This window comes from Cetorhinus maximus, chromosome 11, assembly GCF_964194155.1.
Source record: "Cetorhinus maximus chromosome 11, sCetMax3.hap1.1, whole genome shotgun sequence".
Classification (NCBI taxonomy): Eukaryota; Metazoa; Chordata; class Chondrichthyes; order Lamniformes; family Cetorhinidae; genus Cetorhinus; species Cetorhinus maximus.
In genome coordinates this window covers 74,796,071-74,816,745 of record NC_135889.1, presented here as the reverse complement: position 1 = coordinate 74,816,745, position 20,675 = coordinate 74,796,071, and the positions used below count along the sequence as shown (strand labels likewise).

Sequence of the window (20,675 nt, the reverse complement as noted above, 5' to 3'; positions counted from 1 at the left end):
TCTCTTTGATCCTGAATTTTTTTCCCCCCATTATTGCAGGCTCTCATCACAATTTGGTCTGTTGTAGCTTTCTCCCACTTTGTCAGAGAGTTTGAGCTGCTACACCTTTGTACACTCTGTCTTGCTATGTCTCTTCCACTATCACGTTTCCTCAAAAACATTCTTCAGCTAGGCTTTCATTCACCATGCTTAATTTCCTCTCTTCCTGCTCAGTGTCCATTGTGCCCTCAATAGAATATCTTGTTAAATTTTGTTATAAAAAATTAGAAGATTGTCCAGGATTAGATAGTGTGTTTAATTTATTGTTTTGGAATAGATCAGAAGTTTTGTTGCATTTTTATGCCCTAACCTATAGTTCATAAGCTTTAAATTACATTTATATTTGGCACCGTAATAATAAGATGCACAAAGTTAGTTCACAAATCTGTTGGTATAGGTCTGAAACATACTGAAAGCCTTGCCAAATGTGGTTTATATGTTCTTAGCTGTAAAGCTCCAATAGCTGTTTGATAATAAAGACAGACTCCTTCAAATTGAGTTTTATTTCTAGTGCATAAAATTCTACAGAAATAACTTGTCTCACCTGTTTTCCCTTTTATACATCTAAATGGGTACTTAGGTTGTTAACTGATAATTAGAAATTGAACTCCTTGTGAGTTAACTGTTTCCTTCCTCAACAGATTCCCCTCAGAAGAAACCCTTAAGTTTATATAATCACAAAAAAGATTGATCTTCTCTTCCATAACACAAGCATCAATATATATATTTTCCATTCAATAAATCCACCGTATTCTCCTTTCTTTAAAAAAACACATATAGAAATATCCACACAAAAATAATATTCCTTTTTGTCTTAAGGGAAAAGTTATCCCTCTTTGAGGATCTCCAATAATTATTTGTAGCTTGGCTCTCTTTTCGTGAAGCAGCCAGACAATTGGTAGCTGCTATAAATCCCTATGATCTTGGCAATCTCCTATTTTCTAGCGTCTGTTTTAAGCTTGCAATGTCATTTCTCAATCTCTTTTCATAAATGCACTTCGTAGAGTGAATATTTTTCCAAAGTGACTTATTGTCTGTAAGACATTCCGACAGGTACCCTTTTCCATTTAAAATTTCTGCCAGCAACTTTGATATAAAGAATGCCATTTCTACTGCCTCAACAAGGGCGAGAGTCTCCGCTGCCAACGTACATTTTACAACCCTTCGTATCTTTAGATTCCCATGCCAAAGGGCAACATTTACCTTTTCCCCCCATGAGAAATATTATAATTCCTCCTGCACTCAAAAATCCATCACAGATTTGCATAAGACACATCACTAAACACAGTTTCATTTTTCTAAGATCACCCAGAGATGAGAATTTCAAAACACAGTGCTCCATTTTTAATTTTGTCAATGTTTTATTTTCTCGAATGATTTCTTCAACCTTGGGAAGATCCATTTTAGTGCTCAATTCCAGAACCTCAAAACTGACATCCAGCCTTGTTTGCCCAGCCAATTGATGTGCCCAATTAGATTTCAGAGTTCCTCTTTTTTCGTTTCAGATGCCGCTGTGTCTTCCTGGGAGGCCCTTCTATGACCAATTGTAACGGGGTTGACATTCTCCAAGTAGGATTGCTGCTTAAAATGATGCGTGATCCACTTTGCCTGATTTCCAAACCAACGTATTTAAATGCACCAGAAGCCCGACTTCCAATTTTGAACTCCGTTCTGAGCCTATTAATGATCAATTTCAAATTCACTGTTGCCTCCCTACAAAAAAATAGTCTACATGCATCATAACGATGCCTGCAAGTTCTCCTCCATGGTGCCAATAAAACATTGCTGGGTCTGCTTCCAACTGAAGACAGCCCAACTTTAATAAAACTGACCTCACCAAACTCTGGAGGCATAATTTAAACCGTATACGCGTTTATTTAGCTTCCAGAGTGTCCCTTCTGTGATTGATGCCTCTTTCGGTAGATGGAGAAAAACTTCCCTTTGAAGTTGATGTCCCTGCAAAAAGAAAAGCAACTTTAATATCAATGGACTTACCTTCCTGAGCATTTGTAGCTAACAGAGCCAAAAAGATCTTAATAACTTTTCCTGCTGTAGGTGAATCTACACTTATATCCTTGTCACCCAATTTTTCTTCAAACCCTCGAGCCTGGCTTTAGCTTTACAAGTCCCATCAGGAAGCACCTTTTCCATGCATATCCATTTATGAGATAGAGCTGGTTGTCCCCTATCTGGCACCTCTGTGTATACCCCAAATTCTTTCCAACTATGTAGTTCTTGCTGTTTGGCATCCTTTATTAATTTATTGTCTAATTTGTTTGAAGCTACTAAGACTTAGATTACATGGGCTTCTGCTCCTTGTAGTATTACCAGTCTGTGCCAAATTCCTTGACCTTGTTAAACTACGCCCTCTTTAATGCACCAGGCTGTTGCTGTTGATTTCCCTCTCCCATTTATATATGTTATTTCAACAGTTTGCGATCTCTTCCTAGAGGCATGTTCACTCCCAGACCCACTATCGGAACTGAAGCTATGTTTTTGTGCCTTCCATGTCTGTACTGCACGTTCCCAATCCATAGGTCTAACCTCCAATCCTTTATCTCGTCCATTTAACCAGTTTTTACATTTTCTAGTGGCCTTCCCTGCTCTACCTATAATTGTCACATCCTGCCATTGACTGGCTCCTTCTGGAAGTATGTAACTTTAGTGCCAGCTTTTGGTAGTTGTCCTCTGGGACAAATCGCCTCATCTGGTTTGTCCGAATTACTGTATTCATCTTCAGATACCCTGTCAACTTCAGCTACCTGGTCCTCACAATCATGCAACATATGGGTATAAGTACATGGTACTTCATCACTTGCAACAACCCTTTCCGGACCTGCAAATTTGTAATCCGTGCCAACTAACCTCGATGTGTACCCGAATAGTCTAGTTCCCATGCTGTAAAAATGACTGTTTTACCGATAACTTTTCACGGGCCTTTCCCCTTGTTAAGTCCTCTTTTATAGTATACTATGTCTCCCTGATTGAAAATAGCTTCCAATGGCTGTACATTGTATCTTAAGGCTCACCGAATTCTTGCGGAAACTTCAGCTTTAAGGAATGCTTTTCTGTCCGCACGTAATGCATTTAAATGCTCAGAAAAAGTAGAGGTAATCGTAGTTCCCTCCCAAGATGATCACTCAGGAGTGAAGGAATTTTTGGATTTCTACCAAAAACCAACTGATATGGAGTACAGCTTCCAACCATCTGCAGTGAATTCTTGGCCCAGACAGCCCATGTTAGAGATGATGTTAATTTACAGCTTGGCCTACTGCCGATATTTTACAAAGTATCTCAGCACAGTGCGATTCCTTTCACACACCACACCATTACTAAAGCAGTTTCTGCTGCTGTATTCATAACTCATTCCTGTTTTCGCTCATATCCCAAAATGCATCGTTATCCCCATTACCAGTGAGGAATTTTGCCAGTGGTCCCAATCCACTTTTCCATAACCTGATCCACAATTATTTTTTCTTTACTGTACATGATTGCTGACTGGCTAAACCTTGTTGCCAAATCTATGAAATGTAAAATAAAAAATATTCTTTCCTCTATCCCACACCTTTAAACCCATCGCCACAACTTCATTGAAATCCCTTGCTAAGGGTAGACTCACTATCGGCCGGGATGATGTCCTTCTGTATTTCTTAAATATATCACATCTATCGCTTATTTCCTCTAAGTTTTGTGTACTCTCCATCCCTTATTCCTGCATTCCTTAGCAAAATTTTTAATCTTTGGGAAGAAGGGTGGGCAAACTGCCGATGCAGTTTTAACACAATTAGTTTTTTGTCCTGTAAATTCTTATTCCCTGAGGCTAACAGCACTTCTTTAATTTCCTTAGTAGAAAAATTAGGTTTCGTTATAGGAATTCTATAGTGTCCAGATTGCATAAATTGGTAAATCCACAGGTTTTTCAAATACAAGGATCCTTCGAGAAGAGGACTTCTACATCCTTTAAGCACAAGTGGAAGGCAATGAAAAACCACCCCATGTATTCTTTTCCCTAGTCATATTACTCATTGAAATTAAAAATGGGAGGATCTTACAGACAACTGAAGAGGAAAGCACAGGACCGCAAGTGATGAAATGGTTACAACATAGAAGGATGCCATTCGGCTAGTTGTGCCCATGCTGATCCTCTGCAGGAGCAGTTCACTTGGTACTACTGCCCCACCTTTTCCCTGCAGCTCTGCAAGCTGTTTTTCCTTTTCAGATAATGATCCATTTTGAATGCCTTGATTCAACCTGCTTCCACCACACTCTCGGGCAGTGCATTTCAGATCCTAACCACTTGCTGCGTAAAAAAAAATTTTTCTGCATGTTGCCATTGTTTCTTTTGCCAATTGCCTTAAATTTGTGTCCTCTGGTTCTCAATCTTTCTACCAATAGGAACAGTTTTTCCCTATCCACTCTGTCCAGACCTGTCATATCTCACAGTTCACAATACTTCCAAGTTTCATATTGTCCACAAATTTTGAAATTGTGCCCTGTCTGGCTCATTAATATATATCAGGAAGAGCAGTGGTCCTAACACCCCTGACCCCTGAGGAACTCCACTATAAAACTTCCTACAGGCTGAAAACCGCTGGAGAATTGCAGCCAATACTGACCACTACACTTTAGGAAGGATTTTTAAAAATCCATTCATGGGATGTGGGTGTCACTGGCTGGGCCAGCATTTATTGCCCATCCCTAATTGCCCTTGTTCAGAGGGCATTTAAGAGTCAACCACATTGCTGTGGTTCTGGAGTCACATGTAGGCTGGCAGATTCCCTTGCCCTACAGGACATTAGTGAACCAGATGGGTTTTTACAACATTTGGCAATGGTTTCATGGTCATCATCAGACTTTTAATTCCAGATTGTTTTTTAAGTTCAAATTTCACCATCTGCCATGGTGGAATTTGAACCCAGATCCTGAGAGCATTACCCTGGGTCTCTGGAATACTAGTCCAGTGACAATACCACTACGCCACCACCTCCCCATGTTAAGGTGTTGGAGAGAGTGCAGAGAAGATTTACTAGAATGCTGTAGGATATAAAATACTTCGGTTACATGGAGAAAGGAGAAAAACTGGGGGTTTTCTTCACGCAGAGAAAATTAAGGGGAGATTTGATAGAGGTGTTCAGAATTTGGAAGGGTTTTGAAGAGTAAATAAAGAGAAACTGGCAGAAGGGACAGTAACCAGAGGGCATGGAATTAAGGTGATTCGCGAAAGAGCTAGAGATGATATGAGGAAACATTCTTTGTATAGCCTGAAAAAATGTGGAAACTGATCCAGGAATTTTCAAAGGGGATTAGTCAAATGCCAAAGATGTTGCACAGGGGCATGATAATCTAAATGGACGTCTTCTGTGGTCTATAATTCTTTGATAATATACTGCATTGTAAAGTTATCATTAAGGTCAGAGTATGTGGAGTCAAGAGATGAACAGCAGAATGGATAGCAAATTGGCTACAAGATGGAAAACAATAATTGCTCAGATTGGCAGAAGGCAGGAAATTGTGTTCCACAGGGATTGCTGCTGCGACCACTGTCATTTGTATAAATAATTTGGACTGCTCATCGAAGTACAGTCTCAATATTTATATTTGGCACAAAATTGGGAGGTACAGTTAATACTGAGGGAGATTGTGACAAGATGTTAATAAACATACAGTGTGAGTATATGGCAAATGAATTTCAGTATAGATAAGTTTGAGGTGGTGCACATTGATGTGCTACTCCTTGGATGACAAGTCTAAATGAGGTAGATGCACACACACGGACTTCGGGGTATAGATTCATGCTATTGACAGTAGCAATGTAGATAAACAAAACCATTAAAAAGTGCAAGCAAAACACTGGAGCTCCTATCTAGAAGAATAGAAATGAAAAATAGAGAAGTTATGTTGAACTTGAATAGAACCTTGGTTAGACCACATTTGCAGTACTGCGCACAGTCCTGGTCCCCATATTACAAAAAGGATGTAGAAGCAGCGGAGAAAGTCCAAACAAGATTTACAAGGATGATACAAGAACTGAGATGGTACAAGAATCAGGCAAGACTGAACAAAAAGCCTGTTTTCTCTAACAGAGAATGAGAGGTGACCTCAAGGTTATGCTTCAAAATTATGAAGAAGTTTCACTTGTAGATGGGCCCAAATCAAGGGCCAATGAATATAAGATAATCATTAATTAATCCAATAAAAAATTCAGGAGAAATGTCTCTACTCAGAGTGGTGAGAATGTAGAACTTGCAACCAGGAGTTGTCGAGATAAATAGCATAAATGCATTTAAGGGGAAGCTAGATAAGTCAATAAGGGAGAAAGGTGTACAAAGATATGTTAATGGGACAAGATGAAGGAAGGTAGGCAGAGGTTCATGTGGAACATAAATACTTGCATAAACTTGTTGGGATGAATGGCCTGTTTCTGTGCAGTAAATTTCATGTAATTCTGTCATATTGCATCATTATGATTTCCTATCTAAATGCTAATGTTACACCTGTGTGCAATCCTGTCAACTTTTTTCCATTTTAAATTCTTATGACAGTATCTATGTTGGAAAGTCAGTAGATGGCCAGTGAGAACACTGCATTGTAAGTGTGGACATAAAAAATTATAGTGGAAATGCTGGTGGGAAGCCCTCCTGCTTTTGGATTAGCTGTAGGAATTGGATAAAAATGCAAGATTTTTAAAAGGATGGATGAAATCAAATAAAACATTACATAAATACATATGACATTAAAATGAATATCAAATTAGATCAGCTGCCCTAGTTCAATGATCCCTGCCCTTTTTTTCACCCAAAGTTTACATGGTCTCCTTGTGTACAATGCAACTAGTGGAGATAACTTATTAAAAATTTTTCATAGGCTCAATACTTCCTGCTCAAAAAACTTGCTACCTGTTTGTCACTATTTTGTTGTAACATTTTGGTATTAATATTTTCTTGTCAACCATTTAACAGTAGACTCAGATCTGTTAATGTCACAACTACTTAGAATTCCACCATTTGGCTATGAGATGATTTGGTGTCAAATTTCTGAAATCTTTCTTGCATTTTGATTGCCATTTTTGCTTTCTATTTCTGAATATGCATTTTAATAAATATTTTGCCTGCTGCTTCCTATTCCACATTTCTCCCCTCCCTATTCTGCTCTGGGCTTCCACTACCCCTCCCACCAGCCTCTAACTTTCCCCTGTCCTTTTCACTACTATTCATTGCATTACTCTAACTCTACCTTCCTACCCTGCCTCCATCCTGATTCCAGGACACTATCCCTGGCATACCTTTCCCCTGCACCCCCCCCCCCCCCAAAACCCCCTCCGGCTCCAAATACGCCCTAACCTCCTCCTGATTGATTAATATTGCTCTTACTTGAGTATCAAGTTTGTGTAAAATATTTTCTGTCTAATTTTTGTTTTGTACAGATTGTTTGTTTAGATAAGGATAGGTGTGACATTGTAGCTCATCCGAATTGTTACTTCAGGACAGGCGCTGTTGAGGATGGATCAGTGATTGCCTGTGACTTTTCTCCTGGTGGTAACTACTTTGTAACTGGCTCAACATCCGGAGAGCTGACTGTTTGGGATTGCCAAATGAAGTGCCGCCTTAATGTGAAAACAGCTCATGATCTGGGAGTCACCTGCTGTGAATTTTCACCTCAGCCAATCAGTGGTACGTTTTATCTTGAATAGTTCAGCAAATGTTATTTCAAATATTTTAATATTTATGTAATGGCATTTTGAGCAAATTACTGACAGTACATCTTATTTTTGATTGTACACCTTTTGAAGAGAAGTATCAAAGGGGCATTACCAGTCTGATAAGATATTTTGACAATTTTATTTTAAGATGAAAGGAGGGTTATTTTGAACATAGTGAGTTCAAATAACACGTCCCTCAACAAAAATATTATCCGTTTGGCTAGAAACTTTTATTTAACAATTGATATTTTAAAAAATCAGCAGGCAGAATTCAAAAAAATTAACATAATTAAATGAATGCTAGATTGTTGTTAATACAAGTTTAGCAAAATGAGGAAGTAACCAGGCATTTTGAAAAAGATGAATGACACTAAATTTAATATAAATTGATCTTTCATTTTAAAACTGGCTGCTTAAAATGACCTAAAATCAGGCTCTGATTTTCCCTTCCCCGACGTGTTCCTTCCTGGGCCCGGGATTTTAAAAAAATCATTGTCCACAAATGTCATAGCAGATACGTGTAAGTGGCCTAAGGAAATAGTAGAAGCATGGTCATGATTAGGCATAAATATCTATGTTGACATTTTATTCTAAAAAGAGAACTGCACTGTTTTTGATACTGATCATGAGTAATACTGCCATTTCAAAAACAGGGAACATTGAGCATTTTTCCGTGCATTCAAGGAAAGAAAGAAGAACAGTATTAGTTCCATAGGAAAAAGTTTACTCATAAAAATTTCTTTTTTCTCTCTTTCAACTTGGGTACATGTTCAAGTTCAGGGAGTCATCTGACAATTTGTTATGGGGGACCATTCTTTGTATACAATCACTTGTGATGATCACACACTGTTCCCTCATGGGATCAAACTCCACCCTGTCCTTGCTGAATACTTATGCAGCCATATTTTCCAGCAAGTGCCATTAGATGATATGGGGTGGGAACTGTAGCTGATTCCCCACCTCTTTTCCTTGCTGAAGTCATCTGCAGATGACATCAATGAATTCTGCACAGACCAGGGATTAAACCTGGGACCTTCACAGTCTTTATGACACAGTCTCACTAGGTGGTGAATTTACCCAAGGCACCCAAAATTGGCATTGGAATTGGCTGAAGCTTGAAGTTGAGGAAGTTCTTAAGTAACTAATTTGGGCAGTCTAATAATTAATAACTAGGAATGATTTCTTTATCACATACATGAAGATAACCAATTTTAGGAGAGAAAAACAAACTATTAGACCTGTATAGTTTAAACATATATGCTTTTGATTTACAAAGATCTAAAATGGATCTTTTAGCAATCAGAATTGAACTAACCTTGTAGACAAATGCAATTGATATTCCTACTGGTAGGCTGGATCTGATCATCACCTGACGTGACTCACTGTTGCTGGGTCAAAATCTTGGAACTCCCTAACAGCACTTTGCGTGTACTTATACCACATGGGCTACAGCATTTCAAGAATGCAGCTTACCATTACCTTCCCAAGGGGAATTAGGGATGGCCAATAAATGCTGGCCTAGCCAGTGATGCCCACGCCCTGTGAAAGAATAAAAAACCCAGCATTCTCAACACATGCAGCTATCACAAGGATCCACTCCCTGATGTGCACCAAGGTTAGGATACAACCCTTGAAGTTTTTTCATTCAAAGCAGAAACACTATCCTCGTATCAACATCAGCAATACTGCCTATCCAGATTAAAATCAACAGTTCTTTGACTTAATTGAACAGGTGCTCTCCAGCATTCCCACTGAGTGCAGCAGTGGAATAAAACATATTTTGAGACACGATGTACAATACTGTACTCTCAACATGAGGGATGCTGACTGGTTTGAGGCCAGCATCACTGTGATGGAACCTGTCATTGAAGCCAAGCGGTCCACTCTCATTAACGAGAGAGCTGAGCAAGAAGACTCTGAATGCACTGTGTGCCACTCAAAGTAAAGTCCAACGGACTGCCAGGCAGTGCGCCAGTGACTACTTTGCCAGAAAATCCAGATGCCCTTCAGTACAGGGAATGTGAGGGGCATGTATGAAGGGATCAAAAACGCAACAAGTTCATCAGCAAAGAAAACAGTCCCATTGAATATAAAGGCAGGGGAGGTAATCACCGACTGTAAAAAATAGTTGGAGAGATGGATGGAACACTGCTTCGAGTTGTACTCCAGGGAGAACACTCTCACTGAGGAAACTCTAGACACCATAGAGAGCCTGCCTGTCATGGCAGAGCTGAATGTCAAACCCACACTGGAGGAGCTTAGGAAAGTTATTGACTTGATCGTCGTGGGTAAAGCTTCAGGTGCTGATTCCATACTGCCTGAACTCATCAAGCACAGGAAACCGGCACTCCTACAGCATCTTCATGAACTTCTCTGTCTCTGCTGGAAGGAGGGAGCAGTGCCCAGGATATGCGTGATGCAAAAATTGTGACCCTTTCCAGAACAAGAGTGAGTGCAGCGATTGCAATAATTGAGGCATCTCCCTGTTAAACATTGTGGGAAAAGTATTTGCCCTTCTCCTTGTCAGACTGCAGATCCTGGCTGATCACATCGATCCTGAATCCCAGTGTGGTTTCAGAACTGGAGGATCTACAGTTGACATCTTCAGTCTGGCAGCTGCAAGGGAAATATCGTGAACAAAGGGGACCACTATATATTGCCTTCAAGGGTTTCGACTATGTGAGCAGAGGAGATCTATTTAAGCTGTTGGAGAAATTTGCCTGCTTGCTGAAGCTGCTCAATGTGATCTCTTTCTTTGACAACGTGATGAGTAAGGTCAGTTATGATGGAACAACATTAGAACCCTTTGAGGTTCTCAGTGGGGTCAAACAAGGTTGTGCTCTGACATTCTTCTCTTTGCTGCTGTCATATGCCATCTACTGAGAGTGTCTACTTAAATGCCAGACTGGAAAGCTGGTCAGCCTTACCTGCCTGAGGTCCATAACAAAGGCCTGTCAAGTCCTCATCAGAGAGTTGCTGTATGCTGACGATGCTGCAGAAGCATTCCATACACATGGCAAATGGACAGACACTTTCACCTGTCAAGAGTATCGTTTGACTATCAGCATCAGGAAGACAAATATCATGGGCCAGGACATTGCCATACTGCCATCTGTCAGCATTGACAATGTGACATTAGAGGTTATTGATAGCTTCCCGTATCTAAACTCCACAATCACCACCAATCCGTCACTTGATGCTGAAATCAACACGCATTGCAAAAGCTGCAGCTGTTATGTCCAAGCTGAGTAATAGAGTACCACTCGAGGTAGCATTCCACCCATCTTTCCAACCGTTTATTGCAGTCGGTGAGAACACCAAACTGCAAGTTTACCGAGCCAATATTCTCAGCGCACTCTTCTATACTGTCAAGACCTGGACTGCATATTCTAAGCAGGAGAAAAGGCTCAACAGTTTCACCTTCTCTGTCTCAAACATATCCTTGGCATCTCTTACTCAGAGCTCCTCAAACATGCTAATTCCATCAGCACAAACTCATTACTAAGCTAACGTGCCTGTGCTCGGCAACATTCATCTGATGGATGATGGCCGTATAACCAAGGACCTTCTGTAGGTTGAACTGACTGCTGGGTCAGGGCCTCCCTACCTCTGCTGTAAGGACACTTGTAAGCGAGATACGAATATGGCAGACATTGACACTGACAACTGGGAGACGGTCACTGACAACCGTAACCTCTGGAGGCTGACTGTTTGGAAAGGCATTGGAAGAGGCAGCTGAAACGAAAAGATGAGCTGGCCAAGAAGGCGGCTCACTGAAAACAGAGACCAGTGAATCATGCATCTTCTCAGCTCACTGCCTTTCTCTGTAGCAAATGTGGCAGAGATTGCCATGCCAGAGTGGGGGTTCTTGAGCCACACCAGCCAATGCTGCACAGAGTTTACCACTACGACCCAAACCATTCTCTTAGGAGACGAAAGGCTGCCACAGGCAGATTATGATGCCTGTACACATAATTACCTTTTGTCTCTTCCTGGAAGTAAATTGTTTATAGCAGGCCATGTTATTTGTCTCTAAGATTTTTTTGAGTTTTTTTGCATGCAGTGTTGCATTATAAATTTTTTTTGCTTTGTCAGGTGACATGGATAGTTCAGGATCACAGTGCTTTCTGATGGCTTCTTGTGGACAGGACAACAAAATAAACTTTTGGGTTATGTCTCATAAAGATGCAGCAGGTATGTTGAATATGAGCAACTTCAGGTAGCAGGCCAATCTACTCCGAGGCCTGTATTGATACTACGGAACCAATTAGCAAGAGGCACACTGCCCCAATCATGGCTGACCGTTGCCATCCGTTAAAATTTTCTTGGCTTCTTTTAATGTCTTCAGATAACTGACAATCTTAGTTATGTAGTTGTCACTGTGGGGGTTGTAATCTGTACCTTTTGCTGTTGTAGTATCAAGTGTCCTGACTTCTGATGTGCCCTGTGTGAGATTTATGTCCTCAACAAAACTTGTGACAATGTAAATGAGGGCAGAATATAGAGAAATGCAACATGTTTGCATTAGAGATTCTGGAGTTCAAATTGGCTATGATTTCCTACATGATTCAAGGCAGAGCATTGGAGACCTTTAAATGAAAACATGCTAAAGGAAAATCACTTTCTCAGAAGAAAACATGTAATAAGGGTGGGTTACGTTCCTAACTTGTAATTTCTACATTAAAAATCTATTGGTCATCTTAAACCTAACTGGCCCAAAAATCCTATTACTAACTCATACTAACTCTCATTACTTGTCTCCTGCTTGCTGCTTCCTCTCCCCGCCCTCCCGCTTCCTCTCCTCAACATCCAGATTGCCGCTTACCTTCCCTGACCCTCCTGTTTGCCGACCCTGCTAGCTGCTTCCCTTTCCCAACCCTCACAGCTTCCCGCTTGCTGCCCCTCTCCTGAATCCTCACTCACAGTGAGGGCCTGAGAGGGGTGGTAAGAGGGAGGGAGCAAGTGAAGAACCAAAAGGGCCACGAGTGGAAAGGTGGTGGAAAGCAATGATTGGAAAGATCAGGGAAAGCAGCTAGCGAGGGGAGCAGGTGAAGAAAGCGGCAAGTGAGAGGGTCAGGAGAAAGAAGTGGTGTGAGTGAGAGGGTCGAGAGAAGGAAGAGGCAGGTGGGAGGGATGGGAGAAGGAAGCGGTGAGCTGAAGGGTCGATAGAAAGATGCAAGCAAGGGTGTCAGGAGAAGGAAGCTGCGAGCAAGGGGGGTCCGGAGAAGGAAGCTACAAGCAAGGGGGTCGGGAGAGGTGGCAAGGGGTAGTTTGTTTTTAAAAGAGTGAGCATGCGGAGTAACCGCACTAAAATGAAATTGGAGGGAGCACTACTGGAGGAAAGTCCTTAATTTACAAACAGCGCTAAAATGAAAATGCGCTTGGAACGTGCTTTTAGATGGGGAATATCTTTGTTAACCACAAAGGAGTCCATTAAGATATCTTCTTTGGGAACCAACTCAATATTCCCTGTTTTGAAATTCTGCATGTACCCATTGAGACAGGATTTTTTTTAACAAGCTTAACAGGTTGGATGGCTGTTCCTTTTGTGATGCTGCAAGGGTCAGTGCTGGGGCCTTGGCTATTTACAATCCATATTAATGATTTAGATGAAGGGGTCAAGTGTAATGTATCCAAATTTGCTAACCTTACAAAACTAGGTAGTAAAGTAAGCTGTGATGAGGACTAAGAACCTGCAAAGTGATATAAATAGGTTATGTGATTGGGCAAGAAGGTGGCAGATTATAATGTGGAGAAATGTGAGGTTACTCTATCCTTGTTCATGAATCAAAAAGTTAACATGCAGGTGCAAGCAATTAGGAAGACAAATAGTATATATTCCTTTATTGCTAGGGGATTAGAGTAAAGAAGTCCTGCAACAATTAATTATACAGGGCTTGGTGAGACTACACCTGGAGTACTGTGTACAGTTTTTGTATCTGTAACCAAGGAAGAATATACTTACCTTAGACGGGGTGCAACAGAGGTTCAGCAGATTGATTGCATGGGATGAAAGTGTTGTCCTGAAAGAATGAGAGGTGGTATCATTGAAACAAGCAAGATTTGAGAGAGTTTGACATTGTAGATGCTGAGAGGTTGTTTCCCCTGGCTAGACAGTCTAGGACTAGGGGACATAGTCTCAATTAAGAGGACAGCCATTTCAGAATGAAATGAAAAATTTCTTCCCTCAGATGGTTGTGAAACTTCAGAATTCTCTACCCCAGAGGACTGTGGAGTTATTATGTACCATATATTCAAGGCTGAGTTTTAGACTCTTAAATAATCAAGGGATATGGGAATCAGGATGGAAAGTGGAATTGATGTTGAGGATCAGCCATCATCCTAGTAATGGTGGCTCAAACTCAAGGGGCTGTATGGTCTACTCCTATTCCTATTCCTTATGTACTGTTAGTTTCTAAATCTCTAGTGTCATCCATCGTTCAGTTAGTAGCAGTAGGACTCTCATCACAGTCAGAAGATTGTTGGTTCGAGTACCGCTCCAGGACAAAATTCAAGGCTGGCACTCTAGTGCGGTACAAAGTTACAGTTATTTTGGATGAAATGTTTAACTGAAGCCCTGTCTACCCTCGGTTGGACATGAAAGATACAAGGCACTATTTTGAAGAAGAGTAGAAGAGTTATCCCAATGTTCTGACCAATATTTTTCCCTCAATCAACATCACTAAAACAGATTGTGTGGCCATTATCGCATTGCTGTTTGTTGGAGCTTGCTGTGTGCAAACTGATCCCTGTATTTTCTACATTGCAAAACTAACTATGTTTCAAAAGTACTTCAGTGGCTGTGAAGCACTTCCCACATAAAGATGAAAAGCTGCAAGTCAGAAAATATTAAATAGTAAAGGTAATATATCCATTGTGATAACCTCTATTGATTGTGAGGCATTGAAGCCTCCTTCATTTCAACACTAGAATGATGCATTTAAGGGAAAGCTAGATAAACACAGGGGAGAAAGAAGTAAATAGTTATGCTGATACTTACATGATGATGTTTGGTAAGAGGCTAGTGTGGAGCATAAACCAGTTGGACTGAGTAGCCTGTTTCTGTGTTGTATATTCTATGCAATATTGACCTTCACTTCTGTCAATCATCCTTTGTTAATTTAGTTGAAAAGAATGTTGGAATGATGAATACCTACTGGAACAAAATATGTAGTAATATTTTCTGCTTGGCTACCTTCTACATTTTCTTGTGATAACCCCTTTTATACCTGTAGGCTGTGAACTTAGAATGAGATGTTCATTAAACCATCACACAGCACCTGTTTTGGCATGTTGCTTTTCACCAGATGGGCAGATCTTAGTCTCTGGGTAAGTGCAGTATCTTTCCTGATACCTTATGATTCTGTTACATTGAAGTTGAATTTTCCATTGGAAGAGTCAAACTTGTCCCAGTTTTTCTAAAAAAAAATACAAAAGGGTTCCATACCTGTTAAGTGTTAAGAAAAGATATAAATTGATGCTTTGGTTCCTTGGATTTTTGGAGTTTTGTTTGCAAGTAAACTTCATTTTATATGAAATTTTGGCTGTGTTTATGCATGCTCTGCATCCATACAGTAAATTGGCAGTTTCACACTAGCAATTTGTATCCCACCTTACTCATCACATACTGCCTCAGTTGAATCCTAAGTCAAATGGCTAAACCACTTGTGTATTGGCACTTCTGAAATTTTTCATTGCTATTTCCAAATACCACAGAAGATTGTACAATCCTGCATTGCATAGTCTATGTAAACAGGTACACCAGATAATTGCATTGGTTGACGACTTGTGCTTATAGACTTCCTGACCTCAAATTTGCAGTAGTTGTGGTGGACTCTCCTGGTATATATGGAAAACCAGACCAAGATCTGGATACATGGCCCCAGCTTTGGAGATATTTCCCTAATAACCTTGTGATCGCAGAGCCTCTGCCTGCTAGGTCTTTACATGGGAATCAACATATAGGGGTGGGGCAGTGGAATGGACCCTGAGCAAGGTGCAATGGGCCTCCATGAAACATCATACTAATCTGTTCTTTCCAAAATAGAACGTTATGGTGTTTGGGTTATAAGAATACAGCAAAAATCTGCCCTGTGGTCCTTTTAGAAGGCCAAATTGAGTAGACAAAGTAGACAGCCATTATAACATAAAATGCCCGAGCTAGAATGTTGTCATATAGTTTTGCCCTTCAATACTGACCATGCATTGATCAAAAATAAAATGCCTCTATAGTTGGGTCTGCGTGCCAGTAATAATAGCTTCCAAAAATGTTAAATACTTGCAAAACATAATCATTCACTAATTATCACAATCATTGTATAAAATATTTATCACTGAAGATTCCAAATTTGTCTCAGATATGGAATTTTCAAAAGTTTTTCCACAATACTTGAAACAAGGTAGGAAAACCCAGTAAGCCTAGCCACTCCAATCAGGCATCTCTGAATGTTAGTACTTGATAATGTCGAGGAAGTTAAAGCTGAAAGTTTGTCAGAATAAAATTCTATCTAAGCCAAATGAAGATTACACCTGACACCTCCAAAGAGATAACTTTAGGTTTCATAACCAGAATCCTGTTGTATAATGGATTCCTGATGGTAGAAGTCCATCCTTGCTAATTCTGCCTGTTTTTTTGCTCAAAAATTATCCAATAATTTAAAATAAGCAAGTTAAGTAAAATAGAATGGGAACTGTTTGCAGTGTATCAGTTAGTTTCAATTCAGCAGCTTAAATTGAAAGGAATAAACTAATATGAAAGTGTTTCACTTTTAGGTCCATGGCAGCTGGGCACACAGTTTGGATTTTCTGTGGTAGTGTGAGCATCTTGAATATCTAGGTGGTTATTTTGGTGAAAACAACCACAAAGTAGGTGCTGAACTAAGACATGCTTGTCTAAAACTCTGATTTTTAGCTTGCAATTTTGGGGCTGATTGATTTTGCCATGATTTAAATGTGCCTGGAGGCACTAGAACAGATACCCGCAGGTTTAACGCTCAAGCCCTGCTGAGAAGCAATTTTCGTGGACCTGTATGTGCCGCCACCAGGCACTCACTTCCACTGAAGGTGTGGAGTGTCCAGGCTAACAAACAGTGGAATGTTTCAGGATTGCTCAGGGGCTGTGGGAGATTGGTCGTAGTGGCCCTGGCAGAACAGGGAGGTCCTGTACCTCCAGTGGGTGGGAGGCAATGGGGGAGCCCACCTTGCCTTCCTGTTCCTCCTGTCGTCCTCTCCTGCAGCAGCTGATGCTGCTCTACCTGGCCTAATAATCTCTTCCCATTCCACTTCCACACCAAGGGGGACTGCTAACAAGATACTCTTTACCAAACACCCTCTTTGTCCTGGTGACTCCTAAAAGATAGAGTAACATAGCACTCAATCCTTTTAGGTGAATTTAGAGAATTTCCACCACCAATGTTACTAGTGTGTTGGAGAAGTCTTGACAAGTTTCAAATATTCTTTTCAAATCTCCAGCAGAAGTCGAATAATGAAAGTTGAGCATAGCTTTAAGTAGTGCTCACAATCGTCTTCTTTACTCTAGTTCAACTGGTCACTGAGGTCATTAATTGAAGCACTATCCACCAAAATACATTGAAGCCTCTTTAATGTGCGCTAGCAGGAAATTTAATTGTCAATCATATCCTTAACAATCTCCCAGATGGCTGTTCGCAACGCATGCTTCAACTCCTTTACCAAGAGGTTGGGTTGCACTAAAGGCAGGCTAAACCAGCGTTGCAGCTCAAGACTACATCTTGGCCACCTTGGAGGCTCTTCGGAATCTATCACTTCCTTAATGTTCTCGTAAATTGTTTAAACCTTGAGGCCTAGTGTAGGCTTTCCTGATCGGAATGGACTCATTGCATCACCTTACTGCTCATAGTTCAATTTGAGTTAATAAATTATTTTCCTATAAATTAATCTGCTGTTGCACAAGGCAGAAATGGAAACTCGTTTCTACTTTGCAGATACTGCACTGTTTCTTGTCAGATTCTGCAATTTCGAATCTGTGCCGCCTTCTAGCCACTGTGGACAGACACTGAAAACCCACTCCATCCCGCTACAATAATGTCATGCTTTGGATAAACTCTCACCCCACTGCCTTCTCTACTCTGCCAGATCTTATAAGCTCCAAAGCCCCCCCAGCAGTGTCATTCAGTAAATTAAGACGCTCGATCCAATTTGCTGGTATTACCATACAGAAACAAACCCAGCAGTATCAAAGCTTAACAAGTGCCTCATAACTGTACTACAATTCAACTCAAAATGCTGGAAATACTCAGCAGGTCTGGCAGCATCTGTGGAGAGAGAACAGAGTAAACATTTCAGGTTGTAACCTTTCATCAGAATTTCAGCATGAGTGCTTTTGATGTTCAGGCCTTTGTGGAGAAGGAAGAATTTGTCTCTTAGTGTCTTCAAACACTTGACAAAAGATAATTTGAAGGCAGTACTAAAGGAAATGGGAGTCTGCTTAAGATCAGGTGCCACAAAGTTAGAGATTATTGAGAATTGGAGCTCGAGGAAGAAAAGGGTATCCCCGATAGTACTTGAGTAGAACTAGCTTGACTTCAATTAGAAAAAGAAAAGTTAGCATTTGAAAGAGAAAAAGGGAAATAAAACAATATGAGATAGAAATGAAAATTAGGAAGAGAATTTGAAAATTAGAAAGGGAGAAACTAGAAAGTGAGGAAAGGAGTAAAAGAGAATTGGAAAAAGAAAGGCTCAGAGTACTATGAACTTGAATTGGCGATGAAAGGTGAGGATGACTTAGAATAAACTACTCCTAGTTTTGATTTGGCAAAGAATATTCACTTGGTTCCTAAATTTAGTGAAGAAGGGGTAGAAATTTACTTTGTAGAAATGACAAAATGTCATTTGATAAAATTGCCATGAATCTGAAGCGGCCTAAGCTATCTTGGGCTATTGTCCTACAGAGTACTTTCGAAGCAATAGTTTTGAAGTTGTACTTCTTTCAGAGGAGAACTTGCATGACTATAACTAAGTAAAGACCACTGTTCTCAATGCCTATGAATTGGTACCAGAAGCCTACAGACAGAAATTCAGAAATTTGAAAAGGAAACAGGGCCCAACCATTACTAGCAAAAAGGAAATGGTGTTTGATAGGTGTTACAGATCGATGAAGATGCTGCTAAATGCTTGTGCCCACACCAGTTTACTACATGATTCTTAATTTCCTTTAATAGAGGTAAAGTATATTCTCAAAATGCAAAAGTAAAGGAACAGTTAATTAATCAAGGCCACTCAGTTACATTTATCCTACTAGAGAATTGACAGAGTGATTGTACTTACAGACTGCAGTTGCTTACCATTGTTTATGTCTGAAGTTTGGGGGGGTAGAAGATTGCTCCAGAGGTTGCATTTTTAATTGGTAGAATCTAGCAGCCACAATTTCAGATGCATGAACCAAGTATATAGTGGAAGCAAAGGGCTGATCTGAAATAAGTAAACATTGTAGGAGGAAGCTAGCAATATTAAATAATGGAGCTGGAAGGAAGGCAGCATGAACTATTTGCAAATAAATTTAAATACAAGCTTCAGTACAATTAAAAGGGGTCTGACATGCATTTTTAATAGGGCAACAGCAGGAGTAGGCCATTGCTTGATTTGGGAAAGAGAAGCACTTTTAGTTTAAATGTTGGCTGTAGGCCAGTTGTGTAGTCAATGATACAAGCATGAAATGTGGTAAAATTAGGAAACCCTCTATTAACTTAATGAGGTCAGGAAAAGGCCATGTCTAAACATTGCAGGTGGGAACTGAGGTAGAGTTGGGAGGGGTGTGGGATGACAGAGCAAACAGAATGTTTTGTAAAATTTAATTTTAGGTTAAAAGGTTTCCAAAATGTAATTTCCAGTGTTTAATTATGTGGTTAGCAGAAGGAGAGGGGCTTGGAGACTTGGAGTGGTATTATTAAAAATTTTGTGGAGTGAACATTCATGTTTCCCCTCCACACAAGAAAACAGTTGTATTCCTGTTGCCCTATCCTGTTCCTATATGCCCTCAAGTCCCCTTTTTTTCTCATTCATCTATCCAATCTAATCTTGAATGTTGACAATCTCTGCCTCAATTATTAACCCTAGAAATAAAATCCACAACTTCACAATTCTGTTAAAATTTAAGCATTGAGGATGTTCTGTTTTTCCATGTATGATTAAAAGAAACTAGTTAAATGAAAACAATATCTCATTTATAGAACACTGCAATCATCAGTGAAACTAATAGTAATTTATTTTTACAAAATATGAATCAGCACAACTTTATTTTTGCAGCAATTTTGTAGTTGAAACCTTTTGCTTTCTCTTTAAAGGTCTGTTGACAAGTCTATAATAATTTGGAATTCGGTAAGTATGTGCCAAAGCTGCCTTGAGCTAGTTGAAAATGTTACAATTCAAAAGTCTGCAAGCTAACATAATGTAATACTATTTTCATACTAAACAAATTGAGGTTCTAAACTCATGTTAAGTTTATACCATTGATATCTTCTTCTATTTTTAAGCCCAGTCTGGTAGACTGCAATTATCTGAAAGCTAATGAAATAATACTCGTTTAAGACTGGTTGCATAATATTTTCCACAATGCAATGTTTGTTAGCACTAAATGTTGCAGTTTTATTTTTGACTTGTATTAAAATACAAGATTAAAGAAAAACCATGCAATTTAAGATTCAGCCTTGATTAATGACACACTTTTAATTTATATGATTGTATAATTTTTTTTTAAAGTTTGCTATCAAATTGTTTAATTTTGTTGTCGCTTTTTTATTATGTAGAGCAGTGGAGCACCACTTTACACACTGACACAGCATGAAAGGTGTGTAGTTAATATTTTGAATCATGGGACCAATTTTGTTTCCTGTTGTCATTGCTGCACTTGCACAATTCACGGCTGCCTACCTTATGAAGTAGCCTTTCATGTGTCAGGATG

At 39.8% G+C, this 20,675-nt stretch overlaps 1 protein-coding gene across 7 annotated transcripts in view; it reads left to right on the top strand.

The window, feature by feature from the left end:
* wdsub1 (WD repeat, sterile alpha motif and U-box domain containing 1) overlaps positions 1 to 20,675 on the top strand; it is a 48,371-nt gene that overhangs the window by 10,123 nt on the left and 17,573 nt on the right. For 6 of the 7 annotated variants that reach the window (XM_078552228.1, XM_078552230.1, XM_078552226.1 and 3 more), the window contains 5 exons: positions 7,522 to 7,709; positions 11,834 to 11,932; positions 14,974 to 15,067; positions 20,059 to 20,092; positions 20,521 to 20,561. In XM_078552228.1, the coding sequence (XP_078408354.1) occupies positions 7,522 to 7,709; positions 11,834 to 11,932; positions 14,974 to 15,067; positions 20,059 to 20,092; positions 20,521 to 20,561 (456 nt within the window). Of the gene's footprint in view, positions 1 to 7,462; positions 7,710 to 11,833; positions 11,933 to 14,973; positions 15,068 to 20,058; positions 20,093 to 20,520; positions 20,562 to 20,675 lie in introns of all 7 variants that reach the window. The other variant, XM_078552231.1, reaches the window with a different exon arrangement.